A 20,253-nucleotide genomic window follows, 5' to 3' on the forward strand; every position below is an offset into this window, starting at 1 on the left:
GGTTGGCACCCTGCCCGGGATTGGTTCCTGCCTTGCGCCCTGTGTTGGCTAGGATTGGCTCCAGCAGACCCCCGTGACCCTGTGTTTGGATTCAACGGGTTGGAAAATGGATGGATGGATGGGATGTTAACATTCGTCTCCCACAACTCATTAAATCAACCGCAGGTAGATGGAAATGCACACAAGCACACTGACACACAAACACCAATTACTGGCGCATGCACACGATCTCGTTCATGCAGTATCAAAGGCGCACACACACACACACACTCACACAGTAAGATTAAATGTGTATATGCATACTGTACAGCTGCACTCACCTTGAACAAGTAACATTGATTATTCAATCAGTAAAACACATTCACAAAATACTGATATACACACACAGTCACTCACTGTGCCCACAAACCAACACAAATACAGATAGGGAAAAATATTCAATGCCTTTGAAGTGTATTTTATATTTGAAATAAATATAGCTCACTTTGCACAAGTTTGTTTTCACTTTGACATTAAAGGGTACTTTTCTTTTGATCAGTGTCAAAAACGCCAAATTAAACCCAAGGACATCCAGGAGGACAACTTGATGCAGTCTGCAAGAAATCTGTGTGTTGGGAGAAGATTTGCTTTCCATCAAGACCACCACCCCAAACATAGAGCTAAATCTACACAGGAATGGCTTCAAACCAAGAGTGTAGACCTCAGTCCAGTGGAGAATTTGCAGCTGGAGTTGACAAAGGTGGTTCACTCCGGATCTCCATGACACCTGACAGAGCTTGAGCCGCTGTGCAGCAATGAATGGGGAACGACTGATTCAATTCTGGATAACAACAAAATGTATAAAACCTTCCAAGGGGTGAATACTTTGTATAGGCACTATAAATGCCCTCTAATACAGGGGTCGCTAACTCCGGTCCTGGAAGACCACCATGCCCACAGATTTTCATTCTAACCCTTTTCTTAACGAGTGCCCTGTTTGTGCTGCTAATTAACTTCTTGTGAATTCACTGTAATTGAATTGCTTTTTTATAAGATTTGTTCCCCTGAATTCCTTCATCGTTCCTCTGAGTTGCTTCATTCCTTTCCTTAAATGTCACCCAAACAAAAATGAAATGTCAAGTGAGTGAGCCAACAGAAGACTAACTAAGTCAGGGCCTCAAACTACAACCAGATACACTCCAACCAGTTGCTTAATTAGGTGCTGATTCTGGTTGTTAGTTAAACCCGTTCTTTAACTCCATGGCTTGTTGCTGCTATCATGGTGCAATAACAAACATTTCTGTAAAAGTTGATTTTCTCTTTTCTGTTCAAATGTTTTGTGGCGCTGAGCTGATCAGCATTCCTGAGACGTTCATCTTTTGTTATATTCAGATATTGTATGCTGGTCACAGTTTGCTGGTCCTGTTTTGGCTCATTTTGTATCTCATTATTGCTTGGCTGCTAATTAAGGAAAAAGAAACAATTAAGGGGTCTGAGTCTTCAAGAGCAAGCCAATTAAAAGTAAAATGGTAAAAGGCCTGTATTTGATATAGCGCCTAACTAGAGTTCAAGAACCCCCCTAGGCGCTTTACAACACAACAGTCATTCACACACACATTCATACGCTGGTGATGATAAGCTACTATGTAGCCACAGCTGCCCTGGGGCACACTGACAGAAGTGAGGCTGCCGAACACTGGCGCCACCAATCCTTCCGACCACCACCAGCAGGCAAGGTAGGTTAAGTGTCTTGCCCAAGGACACAACAGCTGCATTCTCATGCCGGGAGCGAACCTGCGACTCTCCGATTGCTGGACCACCCGCTCTACCGACTGAGCTACTGCTGCCCTAGTAGTTCAAAAGAAAAACATGTCACTCATTAAGAAAAGGGTTAGAATGAAAACCTGCAGCTACGGTGGTCCTCCAGTATCCTCTAATATACAAGGGGGGACCCAAACATTCCTGGAAACTGTCAATAGCATGGGAGTTGGGTGTAATTATCAACTATGCCACCAGGTGTCGCATGCCCACAGACTTGTTAATCAGTCTGCCAAGTGCCTTGGCACTGAGTTGATCGAGGTGCAGATTTCTGACATTCATCCTACAGTCTTGTGTGTGACTTTGGCATTTTTTTTTTACAAGCCAAAAAAAACTGTCAGTTCATATCAAACATCAAGACACAGTGATTGCATTTTTTCACATTCACATTCTGATTGTTAATTAGTAGCATTACATTGAATTGCTAAGGTGTCTGCTGGAAAGCATCGGGAAAAAAATTCTAAGCAGCAGCGCATGGAAAACTACATTTTGCACCATGACAGCTCATCTGCACTCATCGCGTTTTCATTTGGTTGTTGCTTCACACCTCCCATATTCACCAGATCTCTCTCGCTGTGACTTTTATTTTGCTCCCAAATTTAAAGTTAAGTCTGAAGGGAAGACTATTTGCTACTGTGTTATAAATCCAGGACAAAATCGGTGTGGCTGTATACACTGGAAATGTTAACTGGGATCAGAGAAGTACTGGGAGAGGTGCACAGCTTCTCAAGGAGAGTATTTTGATAGTGATTAAAAGGGAATTGCTGTAAGTTGCAATAAAAAGTTTGGTTTTTTACGTTGTTTAACAATTGAAAAAATTTTTATTTTAACAATTTGAATAATTCTGGGAATTTTTCTGTCTATTTTATGTTCATACTGTTAGGAAGGCACATGCATAACTTCCCAATACACACACACACACAGAGCACACTTTTCATCCATGAACAGAAGCACATGTATTCACTTAAACACACACACAGACTCACAAATGTCAAATAATACAGTATATAAGAACTTCATAAATTTGACAAATAGCAGGAGACCATTCGGTCCATCAAATTGGTTTGTTTAGCTAACAGCTAAGCTGTGCCAATATCTCATCCAGATACTTTTAAACGCTTAACAAGGTTTCTGCTTCAGCTACATGACTTGGTATTTTATTCTGGAATCCCACAACTCTTAGTGGCGTTAGTCCCAAATTCACTGCTCCATGGTGTCCTCAAGTGTATAATTCACCGTTAAGCTGAAAGAATTCTGCTGGACCTACAGTATTTTATGGTTGGCTTTGACAATTTTGAAGACTACACAGGTTTCATTTACTGAGCCTGTCAGAGTACAACATGGCCTTAACTTGTGGTTGCTTATCCCCAATACTGTAGAACATCAAGTGCTGCTATTTCTTTTTTGTAGCATGGTGACCAGAACTGCCCAGATATTTCAGTAGAGGAGCAAATGCTCATAATCTATCAGCACCTGCAGGTACACTCTCACTAATATAGGCTGTCAAAGATGGCAAGGTTGGGCTGTCATCCTAGCTGGGTAAGGGAACACCAACCATCCCAGCCAAGATATCATTATAATGAAAGAAGAGTGGGGGGCTGCTTCCTGGGGCTGTGAGTACACTGAGCAACAGCACCTCCTTAATTGAGGTCCAGTTTGAAAATCCATTATAGTGACCTCTTGACTGGGTAAGGGAACACCATACATCCTGGAAAACACCAGGCTTGTTTGAAAATGTCCATGGTATACCAGCATGCACAAACATTATTATTATTGTCTAGATCAGTGTTTCCCAAACTCGGTCCTAGGGGCCACTATGGCTGCAGGTTTTTGTTCCAACACCTCATTTAATTAGCTGGTATTTTTTTCTCTTCTCTTATTCTACATTCAGAAAAGCACAGAAACATGATTTTTACATTAAGACATTTAGAAATATTTCTGCTGTTGCTATAGATTTACCTCTCTTTTGTTGATTTCATTCTTTTTTGCTGTTTCGCTGTGCAGTTTCCCCCGTTCATTGTATCTTACTAATGACAATTAAAAACAAGCAGAGCAGACACCCTGGCAAACAACACTAAATAATCAAAGGCTGCAGCAAATGTAGTAAATAATGGATTAATTAAACAATTAGAAAACCTAGAAAAGCAGAATGAAAATCAAGAAGAAAATATTTTTAAAAAGAAAAAAAAAACATTATTCCCCTATAACTACTTGGTACATTTTAAAATATATATTTATATATAATATGCTACTGTGGCTGTCCAGGATTTTAAATTACCTGTAGCTCGCAAATCATGTGAACTATTGACCTAAAATGTGGTACACATATACTATGTGACACCTACTGTTCACAGTTGGGGTTATGATTAACCTTCAAGGTTATTCCTCTTTTTATTTTTATTTCATTTTGTTGTAGAATCAACTCACAGCAGTGGGTAGCAGGGCGGCTCTGTTCTCATCCCTACCACCTTTGCCATCACTTCCCCTACCCCTTCATATCTTAAATCATTCTTGAGGCCGATTGAAGACTTAAGTGCCAGCTTAAGTGAAAAATTAAAGAAAATGTACTAAGTAACTGCGACACTAGACACTTGGAATAAGCTACCAAGTAGCGAGGTAGACAGCAAGACATTAGGGACTTTCAAAACTGGACTTGATGTTTTCTTGGAGGAAACAAGAGGATAGGACTGGCGAGCTTTGTTGGGTTGAATGGCCTGTTCTCGTCTAGAGCGTTTTAATGTTCTAATGTTCTAACACAAACACTGACTTAATCAGTTTTAATGTGAAAAGATGCTGACGAAAGAAGAGAAGAAGCAGGCAATTAGGGTGGAGAAAAGAAGAGCTGCTCAGGAAGCAGCAAGCACATCAGCCTTTTTAATTTTATTTTATTGTAGAATTATCCAGCAGGGCGGCCATGCGGTGCTTGCATATGGGCGCTGTCCTCATCCCTACCACCTTCTCCGTCACTTCCTCTACCTCTTCATATCTTAAATCATTCTTGAGGCAGACTGAACACTTAAATGCCAGCTTAAGTGAAAAATTAAGGAAAAGTAATTGCAACACAAACAAACTGACTCAATCAGTTTTAACGTAAAAAGATGCAGATGAAAGAAGAGAAGAAGCGGGCTGCTAGAGTGAAAAAAAAGAACAGCTGCTCAGGAAGCAGCAAAAGCATCAGCCTTTGAGCAAATGAATGGTAAACATACAGAGAAAGAGGATGAAAACTAGGAATGCTCAAGTCAAGTGTATTCACTGCACATTATCTTGCAGTGTGCTGTTACTGGTATAAATATATATTTTAGCAAACTTAATTTTCTAATTTCTATATTGTTCCCAAAACACATAACTTAGGAAATGACAGTTCACTTAGTTAGCTTAAAAACAGAAGCTGGTTGGAACAAAAACCTGCTGCCACAGTGGGTCCCCAGGACCAAGTTTGAGAAGCACTGGTCTAGTGCATACAGGCACAGTGTTCATCCATGGGCCCACAAACACTAACACTTGCAAATACTGAATATGCACACATCTACAGTGGTGCTTGAAAGTTTGTTAGCCCTTTAGAATTTTCTATATTTCTGCATAAATATGACCTAAAACATCATCAGATTTTCACTCAAGTCCTAAAAGTAGATAAAGAGAAACCAGTTAAACAAATGAGACAAAAATATTATCCTTGGTCATTTATTTATTGAGGAAAATAATTGAATATTACATATTTGTGAATGGCAAATGTATGTGAACCTCTAGGATTAGCAGTTAGTTTGAAGGTGAAATTCGAGTGAGGTGTTTCAATCAATGGGATGACAATCAGGTGTGAGTGGGCACCCTGTGTTATTTAAAGAACAGGATCTATCAAAGTCTGCTCTTCACAACACATATTTGTGGAAGAGTATCATGGCACGAACAAAGGAGATTTCTGAGGACCTCAGAAAAAGAGTTGTTGATGCTCATCAGGCTGGAAAAGGTTACAAAACCATCTGTAAAGAGTTTGGACTCCACCAATCCACAGTCAGACAGATTGTGTACAAATGGAGGAAATTCAAGACCATTGTTACCCTCCCCAGGAGTGGTCGACCAACAAAGATCACTCCAAGAGCAAGGCGTGTAATAGTCGGCGAGGTCACAAAGGACCCCAGGGTAACTTCTAAGCAACTGAAGGCCTCTCTCACATTGGCTAATGTTCATGTTCATGAGTCCACCATCAGGAGAACACTGAACAACAATGGTGTGCATGGCAGGGTTGCAAGGAGAAAGCCACTGCTCTCCAAAAAAAACATTGCTGCTCATCTGCAGTTTGCTAAAGATCATGCGGACAAACCAGAAGGCTATTAGAAGAATGTTTTGTGGACGGATGAGACCAAAATAGAACTTTTTTGGTTAAAATGAAAAGTGTTATGTTTGGAGAAAGGAAAACATTGCATTCCAGCATAAGAACCTTATCCCATCTGTGAAACATGGTGGTGGTAGTATCATGGTTTGGGCCTGTTTTGCTGCATCTGGGCCAGGACGGTTTGCCTTCATTGATGGAATAATAAATTCTGAATTATATCAGAGAATTCTAAAGGAAAATGTCAGGACATCTGTCCATGAACTGAATGTCAAGAGAAGGTGGGTCATGCAGCAAGACAATGACCCTAAGCACACAAGTAATAAAGTTAATGTTTTGGAATGGCCAAGTCAAAGTCCTGACCTTAATCCAATCGAAATGTTGTGGAAGGACCTGAAGCGAGCAGTTAATGTGAGGAAACCCACCAACATCCCAGAGTTGAAGCTGTTCTGTACGGAGGAATGGGCTAAAATTCCTCCAAGCCGGTGTGCAGGAATGATCAAAAGTTACCGGAAACGTTTAGTTGCAGTTATTGCTGCAAAGGGGGGTCACACCAGATACTGAAAGCAAAGGTTCATATACTTTTGCCACTCACAAATATGTAATATTCGATCATCTTCCTTAATAAATAAATGACCAAGCATAATATTTTTGTCTCATTTGTTTAAACTGGTTTCTCTTTATCTACATTTAGGACTTGAGTGAAAATCTGATGATGTTTTAGGTCATATTTATGAAGAAATATAGAAAATTCTAAAGGGTTCACAAACTTTCAAGCACCACTGCACATTAACATACACATGCCATTCAGGCATTTTGGTCAAACATGTAATCAACAATTTCACTGTACTCCATACACATGATGAGGAACTCAAATATAAACATATGCACACTCACTGAACTTGTACATATTTGATTTAGGCACATATTGCAGACATCCACATATACACCATATAAGTTCAGCAAGTGCTATATAGATGCAGGTACAGATTTATATTCACTGGCCAATCACAAGTCACATAGACAGATTAATAAATGCATCTGACAAACAGGCGCATACACAAATGCAGTAATCTCTTACAGAAACATACACACACGTACTAATAAATCCTCATTCAGTAGAAATGTGTGTGTGTGTGTGTTGGAACCCTGCGCAGATACTGTTCCTGCTGTGCAACCTATGAATGCTGAAGATAGGCTCCACCTAACCCCCTCCCCTATGATGGATGAATGGTTGGTCACAGACAAGCACACACATGCAAGGGCATGGCCTGGTGGCCCATAACTATCAAGAGAGAGATACATCTTTCAAACTAATTTATCCAAAATTCCCAACAAGAGATTGATAAGCCAGGCCACTCAATATGATCCACAGATGTGCAAACAGAAGCTGGCCTCATTTATATCTCATCCATTACTGAGCTGAAGGTTTCATTGCCTCTATACAAAAAGCCACCTTTTTATCAACCTCTATATTGGGTTAATTCTATGGCAAGCAGTGCACCCTTAGAATGGTGCCCAGCGTTGCCCCTCTCTTCAAAATGTTATCTTTTAAAAACTTATTGAAGTGAAAGGTATCTCACCCAACCCAATGCTTTTACCTTTCCCAGGTTTATGAAGCCATGTCTTTCCAGGGAGTGTAGGGGGCCACTGATACGGACCACCCAGCTGTTGGTATAGAGCGCACACTGACCAAGGTAAAACCCGAGAGTGGCAAAGAGGATAAAGAAGCCAATGCGTCTCATTGGGCTCTGAAATAAAAGTCTGAGAGATGTAAACAGACCTCTATAAAGTCCTCCATGCCCAACCACTGTGACATCACTTCCTGGAGAGCAGTCCATTGGCGTCATCAAGGGGGTTGATTTACCAGAAAGGCATGATAAACCCATAGCATGAAAAGCCATTTCATCATCAGTGGTAGAGGTGCCAACAAAAACGGCATCACTTAACATCCTGCTGTGCTACCTAACAGCAAAGCTTGCGAGACTACTACTGCTGAGCTTTTGTCACTGGCTAAATGACCTGCAGTAGAAATGAAGACACCCCACCGTTTCAAGAAGTTGGGGCTCTTGTTCAGAAAGCGACGCCATTTGGTTGTTTCACAATAATTAAGATTAGGTATATAAATAGGTTTCACATTTCTGTTATCATTTTAGCCCTAAAATGGTGACTTAACATCAGGGACCTATTTTATTGACCGTAAGGTTAGTGTTTGGGTGAGGGGAAGGCCGTCTCAAGTGGTGTCCACTTTCTGAACAAGACCCGAAGTTAGAAGTGGTTGCTGGGGACAGTGACTTTGAAGAAAAGGCTATGTAACAGTGCTGACAAGTTGCATCAGCCAGGGATAAGTCACCCATAGTATGGACTGACATTAAATAACCAGCAGCAGGGTTGCCTATGAAAAGAGCAAGCAGGCAAAGTCATAAACAGAATTATAATTAGTGCAGACAATGTTGAGCAGTCCTTTTAAGATTAGCAAGCCACCTAAAAGAGCAAATTCTGGAATGCAGTGCCAGCACTACAGAGGAGTTGTTTACATTTTTATACTTTTTTACAGTAGGATGACTGATAGGTAAATAGTCTCGATGAGGATCCCATTAACATTAGAAGATTAGAACGTTTGAACAAATTTGACAAGAACACACAATTCAGCCCACTGAAACTTACCAATCCTACCCACCTCATTTCTCCAAAATAACACCAGGTCTAGTTTTGAAGGTCTCTAAAGTCCCACCCTTAACCAAACTGATTTTTCCATGTGTCTATTATTCTCTGTGTGAAGAAAAACTTTCTAAGGTTAGTGTAATATTTAGTGTCTCTGTGTTTTCATTTTAAGGTAACAGCCTAAATCCACTATACTTACTGTATTCCTTTCAATCATGTCACTTTTTAATCTTTTTGCTTAAACCAAAAAGGTTCACTTCCTTTATTCTTTTCTCAGAACTTATCTTGTCAGTTGTGGAGTCAACCTAGATGCTTTTCTCTGGACTTTTTCAAGGACCACTATGTTTTTTTTAGTAATGTGGAGGCCAAAACTACACAAGGGATTTAATGGGTGGAGTTTGACATTTAAGCTTGAGGGATACACACATACTTCTCAGCGGCAACAGACTGGGAGACTTAATGAATGCAGCCAAATGCAGAAAGGTCTTTGAAGACCACCTGCTCCACAGTGTGTGTGACCCTAGACTAGGGTGATGGTCACCTGTCAGCACAAAATTGACCTGAAGCATATAGCCAAGGGAATACTGGAGGGGTTTCGGGATAAGTCTCTGACTGTTGTGGAGTGGCCCAGCCAAAGCCCAGACTTAAACAAGGCCGAATTAAGACCCTCACAGGACCCTGGGTGACTTAGCTCCTTAAAAGATAGTTGATGATACTTTTAACAGTGCCACATGCGGACACCTAGTCTTTTAATGCAGTGCATTTGCCACTCTTAATTTCATGAAGACTCAGTCAATTCACTTCAGTATGCAAAAAATACATTTTATCAAGGTAGGGGTCTGTTCTGCCTTGGTCTTTTTAACTCACACATACTTGATTACTTGATCATTTCATTGAGATGGCTACAGGACTTAAATCTTATAGAACATGTGTGGAGAGACCTGAAGATTAAAGTTTACAGACACCTCCCATCCAGTCTTATGGAGCTTGAGAGTATCTGAAAGGAAGGATAGGATAAACTGCACTAATCCAGGTGTGCAATGTTCGTGGAGTCTTACCCGCAAAAACTTGGAGCTGATATTGCTGCCAAAGGGGCTTCTTCAAAGTACTGAATTAAGGGGCTGAATACTTAAGTGAATGAGAAATTTCAGGTTTTGATTTTGAACAAATTTGCAAAACCTTCCTGAATACATGATTTCACTTTGCCATTATGGATAATTGAGTGTAAATTGCTTATTAAAAATGGAAAATGTTTCAATTTAAAACTAAATGTACAACACAATAAAGTGTGTACAGAGAGAGAAGGGGTCTGAATACTTTTTGAACCCACCATTATCAAAAAAATCCAGCAGTCCCATCACTGACCCATGAAGGACACCACCATAATAACCCTTTGCTTTCTGTGTTTTTGCCAATTTTGCACTGATCTACAAATTACCCCCTGAATTCCTTCTTCTTTTATTTTGATCACTATCCTTGCATGTGGTACCTTAACACAAATCTTCTGAAAATCAAGATAAATAATCAGTTTGCACCTCTCTGATTATATGCTTTTGTTCCTGGCCATACATAATTCCAGCATATTAGTAAAACGCTGAAGCCATGCTGTCTACCCTCCATGATTCTTGTTCTCACTATATGTTGCTCAATCTTTTCCTTAATAATTCCTTTAATTATGCATTAATTTCTTTAATTTATGCATGATACATGTTAAACTTATTGGCCTATAGTTACTTGGATATTCCCCTATCACACTTTTTATATCACAGGATGACATTTGCTATTTTCCAGTCCTTAGGAATTGCCTTTCTAGTTCAAAGCCCAATCTATTATGCCATATTGCCTACCTGTCAAAAGAAGGCATGGCATTCCTTTGGGTTATTTTTCGTTTTGGGCGATTACTCTGGCCATCATAGGGGGGTCAAAGAAGACTTTGAGTAATGCAATAATAAATAAAATGAATTGATGTCTAGTCAGAACTGCTTTTGTCTGATGGCCTTGAGAGTCTGCCTGATGTTTTGATATTCTGCTCACACAAGCAAAGAGTTTTTCCCATTGAACAGTACAGAGTAATGGCGATTGTGGAAGAGAGGTGAAAAAGAGAGTGCAGGCAGGGTGGAATGGGTGGGAAAGAGTGTCAGGAGTGATTTGTGAGAGACAGGTATCAGCAAGAGTGAAAGGGAAGGTCTACAGGACGGTATTGAGACCAGCTATGTTATATGGGTTGGAGACGGCGGCACTGACCAGAAAGCAGGAGACAGAGCTGGAGATGGCAGAGTTTAAGATGCGAAGATTTGCACTGGGTGTGACGAGGATGGACAAGATTAGAAATGAGTACATTAGTGGGTCAGCTCAGGTTGGAAGGTTGGGAGACAAAGTCAGAGAGGCAAGATTGCGATGGTTTGGACATGTGCAGAGGAGAGATGCTGGGTATATTGGGAGAAGGATGTTAAGCATAGAGAGAAAAGAGAAGAGAGGCAAGAGAAAAAAAGGAAGGCCTAAGAGAAGGTTTATGGATGTGGTGAGAGAGGACATGCAGGTGATGGGTGTGACAGAACAAGAGGCAGAGGACAGGAAGGTATGTAAGAAGGTGATCTGCTGTAGCAACCCCTAACAGGAGCAGCCGAAAGAAGAAGATATCATTAAGATTTGGCTCCAGTGCAGAAAAGACTTTTGCCCCTAAGGCAGAGAAAGTTGGCACAGGTCAGGTCAGGGAGCATGCACTGGCACACTACACAATGAAACAGCTTTGGAACCTCCCAGTCCAGTCCCTCACCCTGGAAATGACCATCTATCTGCTGCAGCCGGGTGTAACATGGGTGTCCCCTTGGCCTGGTCCAGCCACTTGGGTCCTCAACAATGACACCCTCAGCGAATCGCGTCACATGGCCATAGTGGTGTAACTGATGCTCCTTCACAATGCAGGTAATGTGCCTCAATCGGAACTCCACAAGCAACTGATCATTCGACACAAAGTCATACCAGTAGTACCCAAGGATTTTCCAAAGAGACACAGTACTGAAGCAGTCCAGTCTTCATGACAGGTCACTGGATAGTGTCCATATCTCACAAATCTTATAGCAAGACAGGAAGAACTAGGACTTTAACCTTTATCCTTTTGTAATGAAGGTAGTCAACCATTTAAGCCAGTAGTTTCCAGCCTTTTCTATGCCCCACACCCTAGAAAATGTCCTATTTATGTCTGCCCCTCCTACAAAAGTAATATGAAGTCTGAAGTTGATAAAGTCAAATTTCTAATTTTTGAATCATGAATTGAACCAAATACAGCGGGTGAACAAATTGAAGTAAAAAAAACAAGATTTTAACTTTTTAGTTCCTAAAATGTATATATTATTTGAGCAGTGAACCATTATAAATCTCAATAATTGCCGATTGACAATTCAGGGTTGCATCAAGCGCTGCAAGGAAATAACACTCTGTAATCAGTCAAGGGGTTTGAGGGATGGGAGACCCCTGTGAATCAAACAATGAAACATGGTATCGAGCTTTGTCCCCCGATAACACCTGCAACTGCAGTTCTAAAAACAGTTGTGCTGCACAATTAAATTGATGCCCTATTGCCTGGACTGCCAGCAGGAGAGATGGGCCGAGTGTACACAGTAGGTGTTGCGTCCAATTCAGTCCCCCCTAACCCCCCATCAAACCTCAAAATTAGTGATGTTTCCTGATCAGAGCTTGCACAGAAAGCAATACTAGACTTCACCCTTCTCTACGCATCATGACAAGGGCCAGATTCCAGTCTCTTAAAAAAAGCTATTTGCCTTTATGAATGCTGTGCCTGCAGCAAGGAAACAGTGAGAACGCACATTTCTGTGACTCATTCACAGGTGACAATTGTGTGCAATGCTTGATTCTTTTCATATTAGAACAGGAGCACTAACTAATAAATAAAATGTAAATGACATCCCACTGCAAGACACCAATTGCACCACGAGGAAGATGGACAACACGCCTCACTCTGTTTTGGCGAACTGCAATGCAGCCTTCCTGTTTGTTGCACTCCCAGATAGGGAACCCCTGTATTAAGTGTTCATTTAAGTTCAGTGCATGGATAAGCATGCAAAGCCCCTACTGGTCCAATTACTCCTTATTTTATAGAGCACCTCTCACAAACAGTTTATCAGCAATTGTTCAAAAGGTTTAACAAAGCATTACATGTAATTTGGGATGGAAGTAGTTAGCACTGCTGCCTCACAGATCTACTATTGGGCATTCTTCCTGCTTACTTGTTCATTTTCCTCCAGCATCCCACAATAAACATGCTGGTGAGACCTGAAATAGCTGTCATGTAGGAGGGTTTGTAAGAGTGTTCTTTGATAGTCTGACTTCCTGTCCCAGGCTGTTTCTTGCTTTGTGCCCAGCGCAGTTCACCACAGTCTTGAATTCAATTAAACAGATTTGTGAATGTTATACACAACTGTATCTCCATATATATAAAATCCAACATCTCTCTGTCTGTATGTCTCCCCATTTTTCACGAGAGAACTACTTAAAAGATTTAGATCGGGTTTTTTTCTATAATTTGCTTGATCATTCCGGCTGATGTTGCGACTTCTCTCATCACGCTAAGTATCATAGTTCACTTGTTGTACTGATTTATTTGAGCAAATCCAAGAGTGATGCAGCCGGCCGAGGGGAGGTGGGAGGGGCCTTCCTCACTCACGCATCAACCACAGGGCATACCTTACATCCGCTTAGCTAGCAAACGAGAGAACTACTTTAACAGATTTAGGTTTTTTTTATAGAATTTGCTTAAACATTACGGTTGACTTTGTGACTTCACTCACCGTGCTAAGAATCACACTTTGCTTGCAGGAGCAGTATACTTGCGATAATCCAAAACAGAGGCTGCAGGCCGAGGTGAAACATACAGATGTCAAGCAATTGAAAGGAACTCCTCTAAATATCTCTCTCCTAGGAGAGGAGAGGTTTTGTTTTGCCGACGTGCTCGCATTGCTTGTGCATTAGCAGCGAGAGGAAAAGTAAAGGGATACTGTTTTGCAGATGTGCTTGTCTCGCTTGTGTATTAGCGGCTCATCGAGTTTCTCTCTTTTCTCAGTGGCTTTACTTTCATGACACAGTCGCTTTCTTCTTCTAACTCATTATCTTAGGTAGCCTTGCTGTAGCCTCGCACTTCCAGGCCGGACAGACAAACACACACACTTCCATGTGTAGATGTTTATATATATATATATATATATTTATATATATATATATATATTATATATATATATATATATATATATATATATATATATATATATATATATATATATATATATATATATATATATATATATATCATCGCTAATCAGAGACAGAGGCTGTGTCATGGCGAAAATTTTATCATCAGAAGGCTTTTTACCTAAAAATAAAATCTATTAGGACTCGGGATAGACAGACAGAGTTTTAAAGCTTTATTGCAATAAAACAACACAAAAAATAACAAGGACTCAACCCAATACGGCCAAATTGAGCTGAGCCCTGAACATTGCCATAATCAAAGTTTTTATAACAATTTCTTATCATTTTAACCTTGTTCAATGAGCTCATTCTGCACCTGGCTATACTGTCTATTGTTTATTTCAGTTTCTGTTTTTCTTATTCCTGATTGGTTCTTCAACTGGGCAAATGTCCTCTATTCCATATTTGGTCTTTCATGGTGTCACTTCCTCCACTAGCCTTTCAAGCTATACTATAATGGTGGCCTAAAGCTAAGCTTTTATTAAAAAGAAATATGGTATGTGCTTTTATTTAATCATTTGCTTGGCATACTTGATTTTCTTTAATTTCTACACTAAAGTTAATTTCTAATATATTCTTTTATATTTATTGCTAATTTACTAAGATTTTCTCTTCATGCATTACAGTGTGACCTTGCTTACAGCAAAAGGCTTTTGTTACCTTCCTGCTGATTCACCAATCCAGCTGGTTTCGCTACGTGCCTTCCAGACCCATCTTCTCTGTGTTATCGCTTCCTTAGCTTCCTAGCCTTGAACACAGGTGTTCTCAACCTCTTATCCTGTTCTAGCTGGTTTCTGTACGTCATATTTTGGTTTTTTTCCTGTACGTTCCCAAACCAGTAATTTCTGCTCTAAGTTTAAACTAATGCAATATAACTGATTTTTAGTTAACTATTTGCTTGACCTATCTTATTTGCTTAACACTCTAATTTATGCTTAATCTAGTGTTTTAGAAACTTTTAATTACTTTTTATGGCTCTTTATGTTAATTTGCTATTCTCTAATATAAAAAATTTTCCTTCTACAGCTGCAGGCCAAGGGGGAGGGAAAATCGTGACGTTAGAGGTGGGGAGTCGGTCTACCTTTGTATTTTGGAGTGTACCTTGCCTCCACTTAGTTAGCAATACCTTTTTTGCTTATTAATTTTTAAAGTCTGTCCTGTTTCACTACTACATGGACGTAGCCACGGGGGATGGCTAATGTATATATAAAATCCAGCGTCTCACTGTCTGGCTGTATGTATATCCCCTTTTCTCAAGAGAACTACTTAACGGATTTAGACTGGGTTTTTTTCTAGAATTTGCTTGAACATTCTCTCATCATACTAAGTATTACATTTATGTTGCGGTACCAATTTATTTGTGTCAATCCAAGAAAGACGCTGCTGGGCGAAGGGGGGGGGGCTCTCCTCACTCACGCGCCAGCCTCCATTCGACTCAGTCTACCTCTCGCCACGTGTTGGTGCATAACATGTCTTCACTTAACTAGCGATACTTGTTTGTTCAACAGTTATTATCATATACAGATTGCTAAGGAGTAAAGTTTAACATTTTTGAGAGAGAGATCAGAGCTACGTGTCTTTTAGAGTGTAGTTGCTGATTGTCAAAGATATCGTAGCCACATACGTTTCTCCCCACATGGGGGACGCTCTCCCGTCAGACCTGAACACGATCAGATACAGTGCCAGCGTTTGACGTTGGAGCGTACCTACCTTCCACTTGGCCAGAATTACATTTTTTTTTATTGATTTTTAAAGTTTGTCCTGTTTCATTACTACGTGGGCGGAGCCGCGGGGGACAGCTAGTTTGAGAAATAAATCAATCCATCCATTTATTCATTACTGAATGTGATTACAGTAATCTCATAAAAAGTTAAACCAAAAATCTAAACAAGTAACTACTAAATTCAGAGGTGATGCCTGTGCAGTGGAGAGGTTTTCAGGATTACTACTGTCACCGTCTCCTTCAGTAGCCTCGGCAACTTTGCACAAAGTCTGCGTTTTTTCGGTCCCATGACATCAAGCTTCAGAGCCGCAAAGCCCAAAAATTATGGGCCAGCATATCACAGTTAATGCGTTAAACATGCACTTTGTGACAATTGCAGCTTTCATGAGCAAAACATCATTAGGGGGCCATCTGTCGTGAAGAAGCCTCGCACTTTCTTTGTGTGCTGGCTTAAGAGAAGCAGGGAATGTGAAGTCACCTGAGGTAAATGGGCTCACTAAGTGGTTAACATACTCAGGTTGTTAACGCCATAACCGCCATGCTAAATGCAACACCAACAAATGGGCAGCCTCGGTCAGCTCACGGTACTCATTACTGTTATTTTCTCCCAATTCAACCTTCAATTACAGCGTCTCCGGTAATGACTGTCAGTAAATGTGCTGCATCAGCCAGCTACTCAACTCTCAGTGGCTCTTTGAGGGAGAATCCAACTCCCTTCATGACTTACCTTCTTGTATCATTCAGTAATGCCCAATGAAAACTTTAAGTATGGGTAGGCAACATTTTGAGGGTACACACCAAAATCAATAGCAAAGAACTAAATATATGTATCTCTAGAGGTGTGCAATGGCTGGCGGCTCAGTGCACATCCAAGTGGATTACCGAGTCCAGTTAAATACATTTTTGTCATTTCCATTGAAAAAATAATTGTCATTGTAGCATGGATTCAAATGAGGCATCAGAGGAATGTATTTCATTCACTGGTAGATTTAACTATGAATGCCCCAAGGATCGATGCTGGGCCCTCTCCTCTTCTTCTTTTACACCTCCACACTAGGCCTTCTCATCATTTCCTATGGTTTTTCTTATCAGTACTGTGTTTGATGATACAGATGTACCTATTATTCCCTCCAGAGGACCTCACAATATCATCCAGAACCTCTGTATGTCTCACTGATTGTGTAACCTGGATGAAGGAACACCACCTCCAACTCTTCCTCGCAAAAAATTACCTTCTTGCTATCCCAGCTCATTCAGCATCCCATCTCTGTTCAGCTCTGCTCATTATCGCTAACACCTGGCAAAGTCTGTGCACAACCTTGGGATGGTGATCATTGACAAAGCTGTCCTTCTCTGCCCACGTTGCAATGGTCTCTCTGTCTTGTATGTTCACTCTATACAACAGTCGCAAGTATCTAACAGAGTATGCAGCACCACTGCTGGTCCAGGCTTGACTGAGCCTCTTCAGATCATTCAAAGTGCAGCAGCTCATCTGGAGTTCAATTAGCCAAAGTAGGCACATGTCACACCTGGCTTCCTTTGTCATACATTTTAGGTTAAAATCTTTCATGCTTTCTTACAGAGATTAGTCAAAGAATCAGCACCAATACGTATGGAGACATTTGTAAGGTCCTGAGCTTCTTCTAGACCATTGAGGTCTGCTGATGAACGTTGTTATGCAACCTCTGTGTGGCATGAAATCTCAATCCAGATGCTTTTCATGTGTGAAAGAAGCTGTCCACCTACATTTGAAATTCTGACTCCCTTAATGTGTTTAAGAAGCATCTGAAGACTCTTGTTTTGGTGTATTTCTGTCTAACTGAGCTGTCAGGTTACGTAACCTAGAAATTGTAACAAGCTTGTTTTTTTGTTCTATGCTTTTCACTTGTGATGATCAATTTTATATCCTTGTCCTGTCACACTTGTTCCCAAACTGACTCAATTATGTAGACCTCTTTTGTAAATTGATTTGGATGAAATCTTCTGATAAGGAAATAAATATAAATGTAGTTACTGTGAAAAGAAGTGGACAACACACTCATAAAGGTTTGGGGTTTGAGCCCCATATACTGGAAAATCCAGAATAGCCTTCCCTGGCTTGTGCATTCACTTTGACAATGAATCATACAACGGACAAAATTGCAGTGCATGAATGACGTTTATATAGGAAGACTGACAGGAAATTGAACACAGAGGAATGCTGGGAAGAAGGTCAAGCTGACATGACGTGGAATGGAAAAGCCGGAAGTGCAGTCGTCAGGTAAGGTCGGAAGTGGAGGGTTTAACGGATGAATGGAATCGTCTGCCAGTCTTCCTATGGTAAGTTTTATTCTTCTCCTTTTCTGTTGAACGAGAGAGAGAGACGTTAGTACCTTGCACAAAACCCACTTTCTTTGCGTTTTCCCATGTCATTGAGCCCATCAGCTGCTCCCCAAGCATGCGTGTGTGACATTACAAATACTATATATACAGAGGCATACCCTAATGAAAGAAGATACTATACTAAAATTAATTTATACTTTGCTTATATCAAACCAAAGAACATGATTGAAACATTCTTTGCATTAGCACGATATTCTATTGGTTCAGGTCTCCTGTTTGTGTTGTGGAAGGCAAATAAGGAAACAAGGAACCAAAGAAAAAGTGGGGTGTCAACCGGGTCATCCTGTTTACTTCCAGTGTCCATAAAATCAAACAATAATAAGTGGCGCAACAAACAACAGGCGTAAAATCTAAGGCATCATTGGCTTCTTAAAATACTTGGCTCTGTCAAGCAGGTCTAGGAGCTTGTTCGTGCAGAACAGAGCTCCTCCAACTGAGATATCCATTTTCCAGGAGCCCTCAAATTTATACCGGTCTTGACCAGAAGGGGTGTGGTTTAATTGAGTGGGGACATGATTGGGGTGCTCTCCTTGGGTAGCTCCTTAGAGCTAAGGAGGAGAAAAGAGTTGATATGATTAGTGTTGGCGCCCTCTCTTGTCTTGGTAGGTTATTAAGCCTGAATAGTGATCTTCAGATGCCTAGAAATACATTTACTTCCAGATCAATTTAGTTTATTTTTAAAAAGAACAATAAAAGTAGAATAATATCCACAAGATTAATTATCTTTGCCCTTTTTGGCTTTGTTTTAGAAATTTTCATGATTTGCTTAGTGTTTTATGGTTTTTGTGCAGATTTCCTGTATTTTTGCCTTTCTTCATATCATGATTTTTTTCTTTTTAATTTGCCTTTTTGGAAATAGGTTTTTTTTTGTACTGTTGTTCCCTGTATGGCAGTGGAGTTTTTTCCAGATTATTTTATGCAATCTTGGGCAGTGAGAGGATGCCTGAGGAGTGGAGAAGACGTGCACTGGTACAGAATTTTAAGAATAAGGGGGATGTGCAGAACTGTAGTTACTACAGGGGGATAAGCTTGATGAGTCACAGCATGAAGTTATGGGAAAGAGTAATGGAAGCTTGGATAAGAAGTGAGGTGATGATTAGTGAGCAGCAGTATGGTTTCATGCCAGGAAAGAGCACCACAGATGCAATGTTTGCTCTAATGTTGTTGATGGAGAAATACAGAGAAGGCCAAAAGGAGTTGCATTGCATTTTTGTGGACCTGGAGAAAGCATATGACAGGATGCCTTGAGAGGAGCTGTGGTATTGTATGAGGATGTTGGGAGTGGCAGAGAAGTATATACAGTAAGATTGGTAAAGGATATGTATGAGGGAAGTAAGACAGTGAGGTAGTCTGCGGTAGGAGTGATAGATGTGTTTAAGGTGGAGGTGGGATTACATCAGGGATCGAGCCCTTTCTTATTTTCAGTGGTTCAATAGTGATGGACAGGTTAACAGACGAGATTAGACAGGAGTCCCTGTGGACTGTGATTTAGAGGATGATATTGTGATCTGTAGCGAGAGTAGGGAGCAGGTTGAGAAGACCCTGGAGAAGTGAAGATATGCTCTAGAGAGGAGATGAATGATGGTCAGAAGGAACATGACAGAATACATGTGTGTAAATGAAAGGGAGGTCAGTGGAATGGTGAGGATGCAGAGTGTAGAGCTGGAGAAGGTGTATGAGTTTAAATTCTTGGGGTCAACAGTACAGAGTAATGGGGAGTGTGGAAGAGAGAAGAAAAAGAGAGGACAGGCAGGGTGGAGTGGGTAAGGAAGAGTGTTGGGAGTGATTTGTGACAGATGAGTACCAGCAAGAGTGATAGGAAAGATCTACAGGACGGTAGTGAGACCAGCTATGTTATAGATGGTGGCGCTGACTTGAAAACAGGAGACAGAGTTGGAGGTGGCATAATTAAAAATATTAAGATTTGCGTTGGGTGTGATGAGCATGAACAGGATAAGGAATGAGTGAATGAGTGCATGAGAGGAAGGCCTAAGAGGAGGTTTATGTATGTGGTGAGAGAGGACATGTAGGTGGTGGGTGTGACAGAGCAAGATGCAGAGGACAGGAAGATATGGAGCAAGATGATCTGCTGTGG

At 40.7% G+C, this 20,253-nt stretch overlaps 1 protein-coding gene across 1 annotated transcript in view; it reads right to left on the reverse strand.

The window, feature by feature from the left end:
• Nucleotides 1–7,869, reverse strand: part of LOC120530490 (proprotein convertase subtilisin/kexin type 4-like) — a 55,471-nt gene extending 47,602 nt beyond the window's left edge. The window contains exon 1 of the mRNA XM_039754921.1: nt 7,726–7,869. Within this exon, the coding sequence (XP_039610855.1) occupies nt 7,726–7,869 (144 nt within the window). The remainder of the gene's footprint in view (nt 1–7,725) is intronic.
• Nucleotides 7,870–20,253: the final 12,384 nt, after the last annotated feature.

Source organism: Polypterus senegalus, chromosome 6, assembly GCF_016835505.1.
Source record: "Polypterus senegalus isolate Bchr_013 chromosome 6, ASM1683550v1, whole genome shotgun sequence".
Classification (NCBI taxonomy): Eukaryota; Metazoa; Chordata; class Cladistia; order Polypteriformes; family Polypteridae; genus Polypterus; species Polypterus senegalus.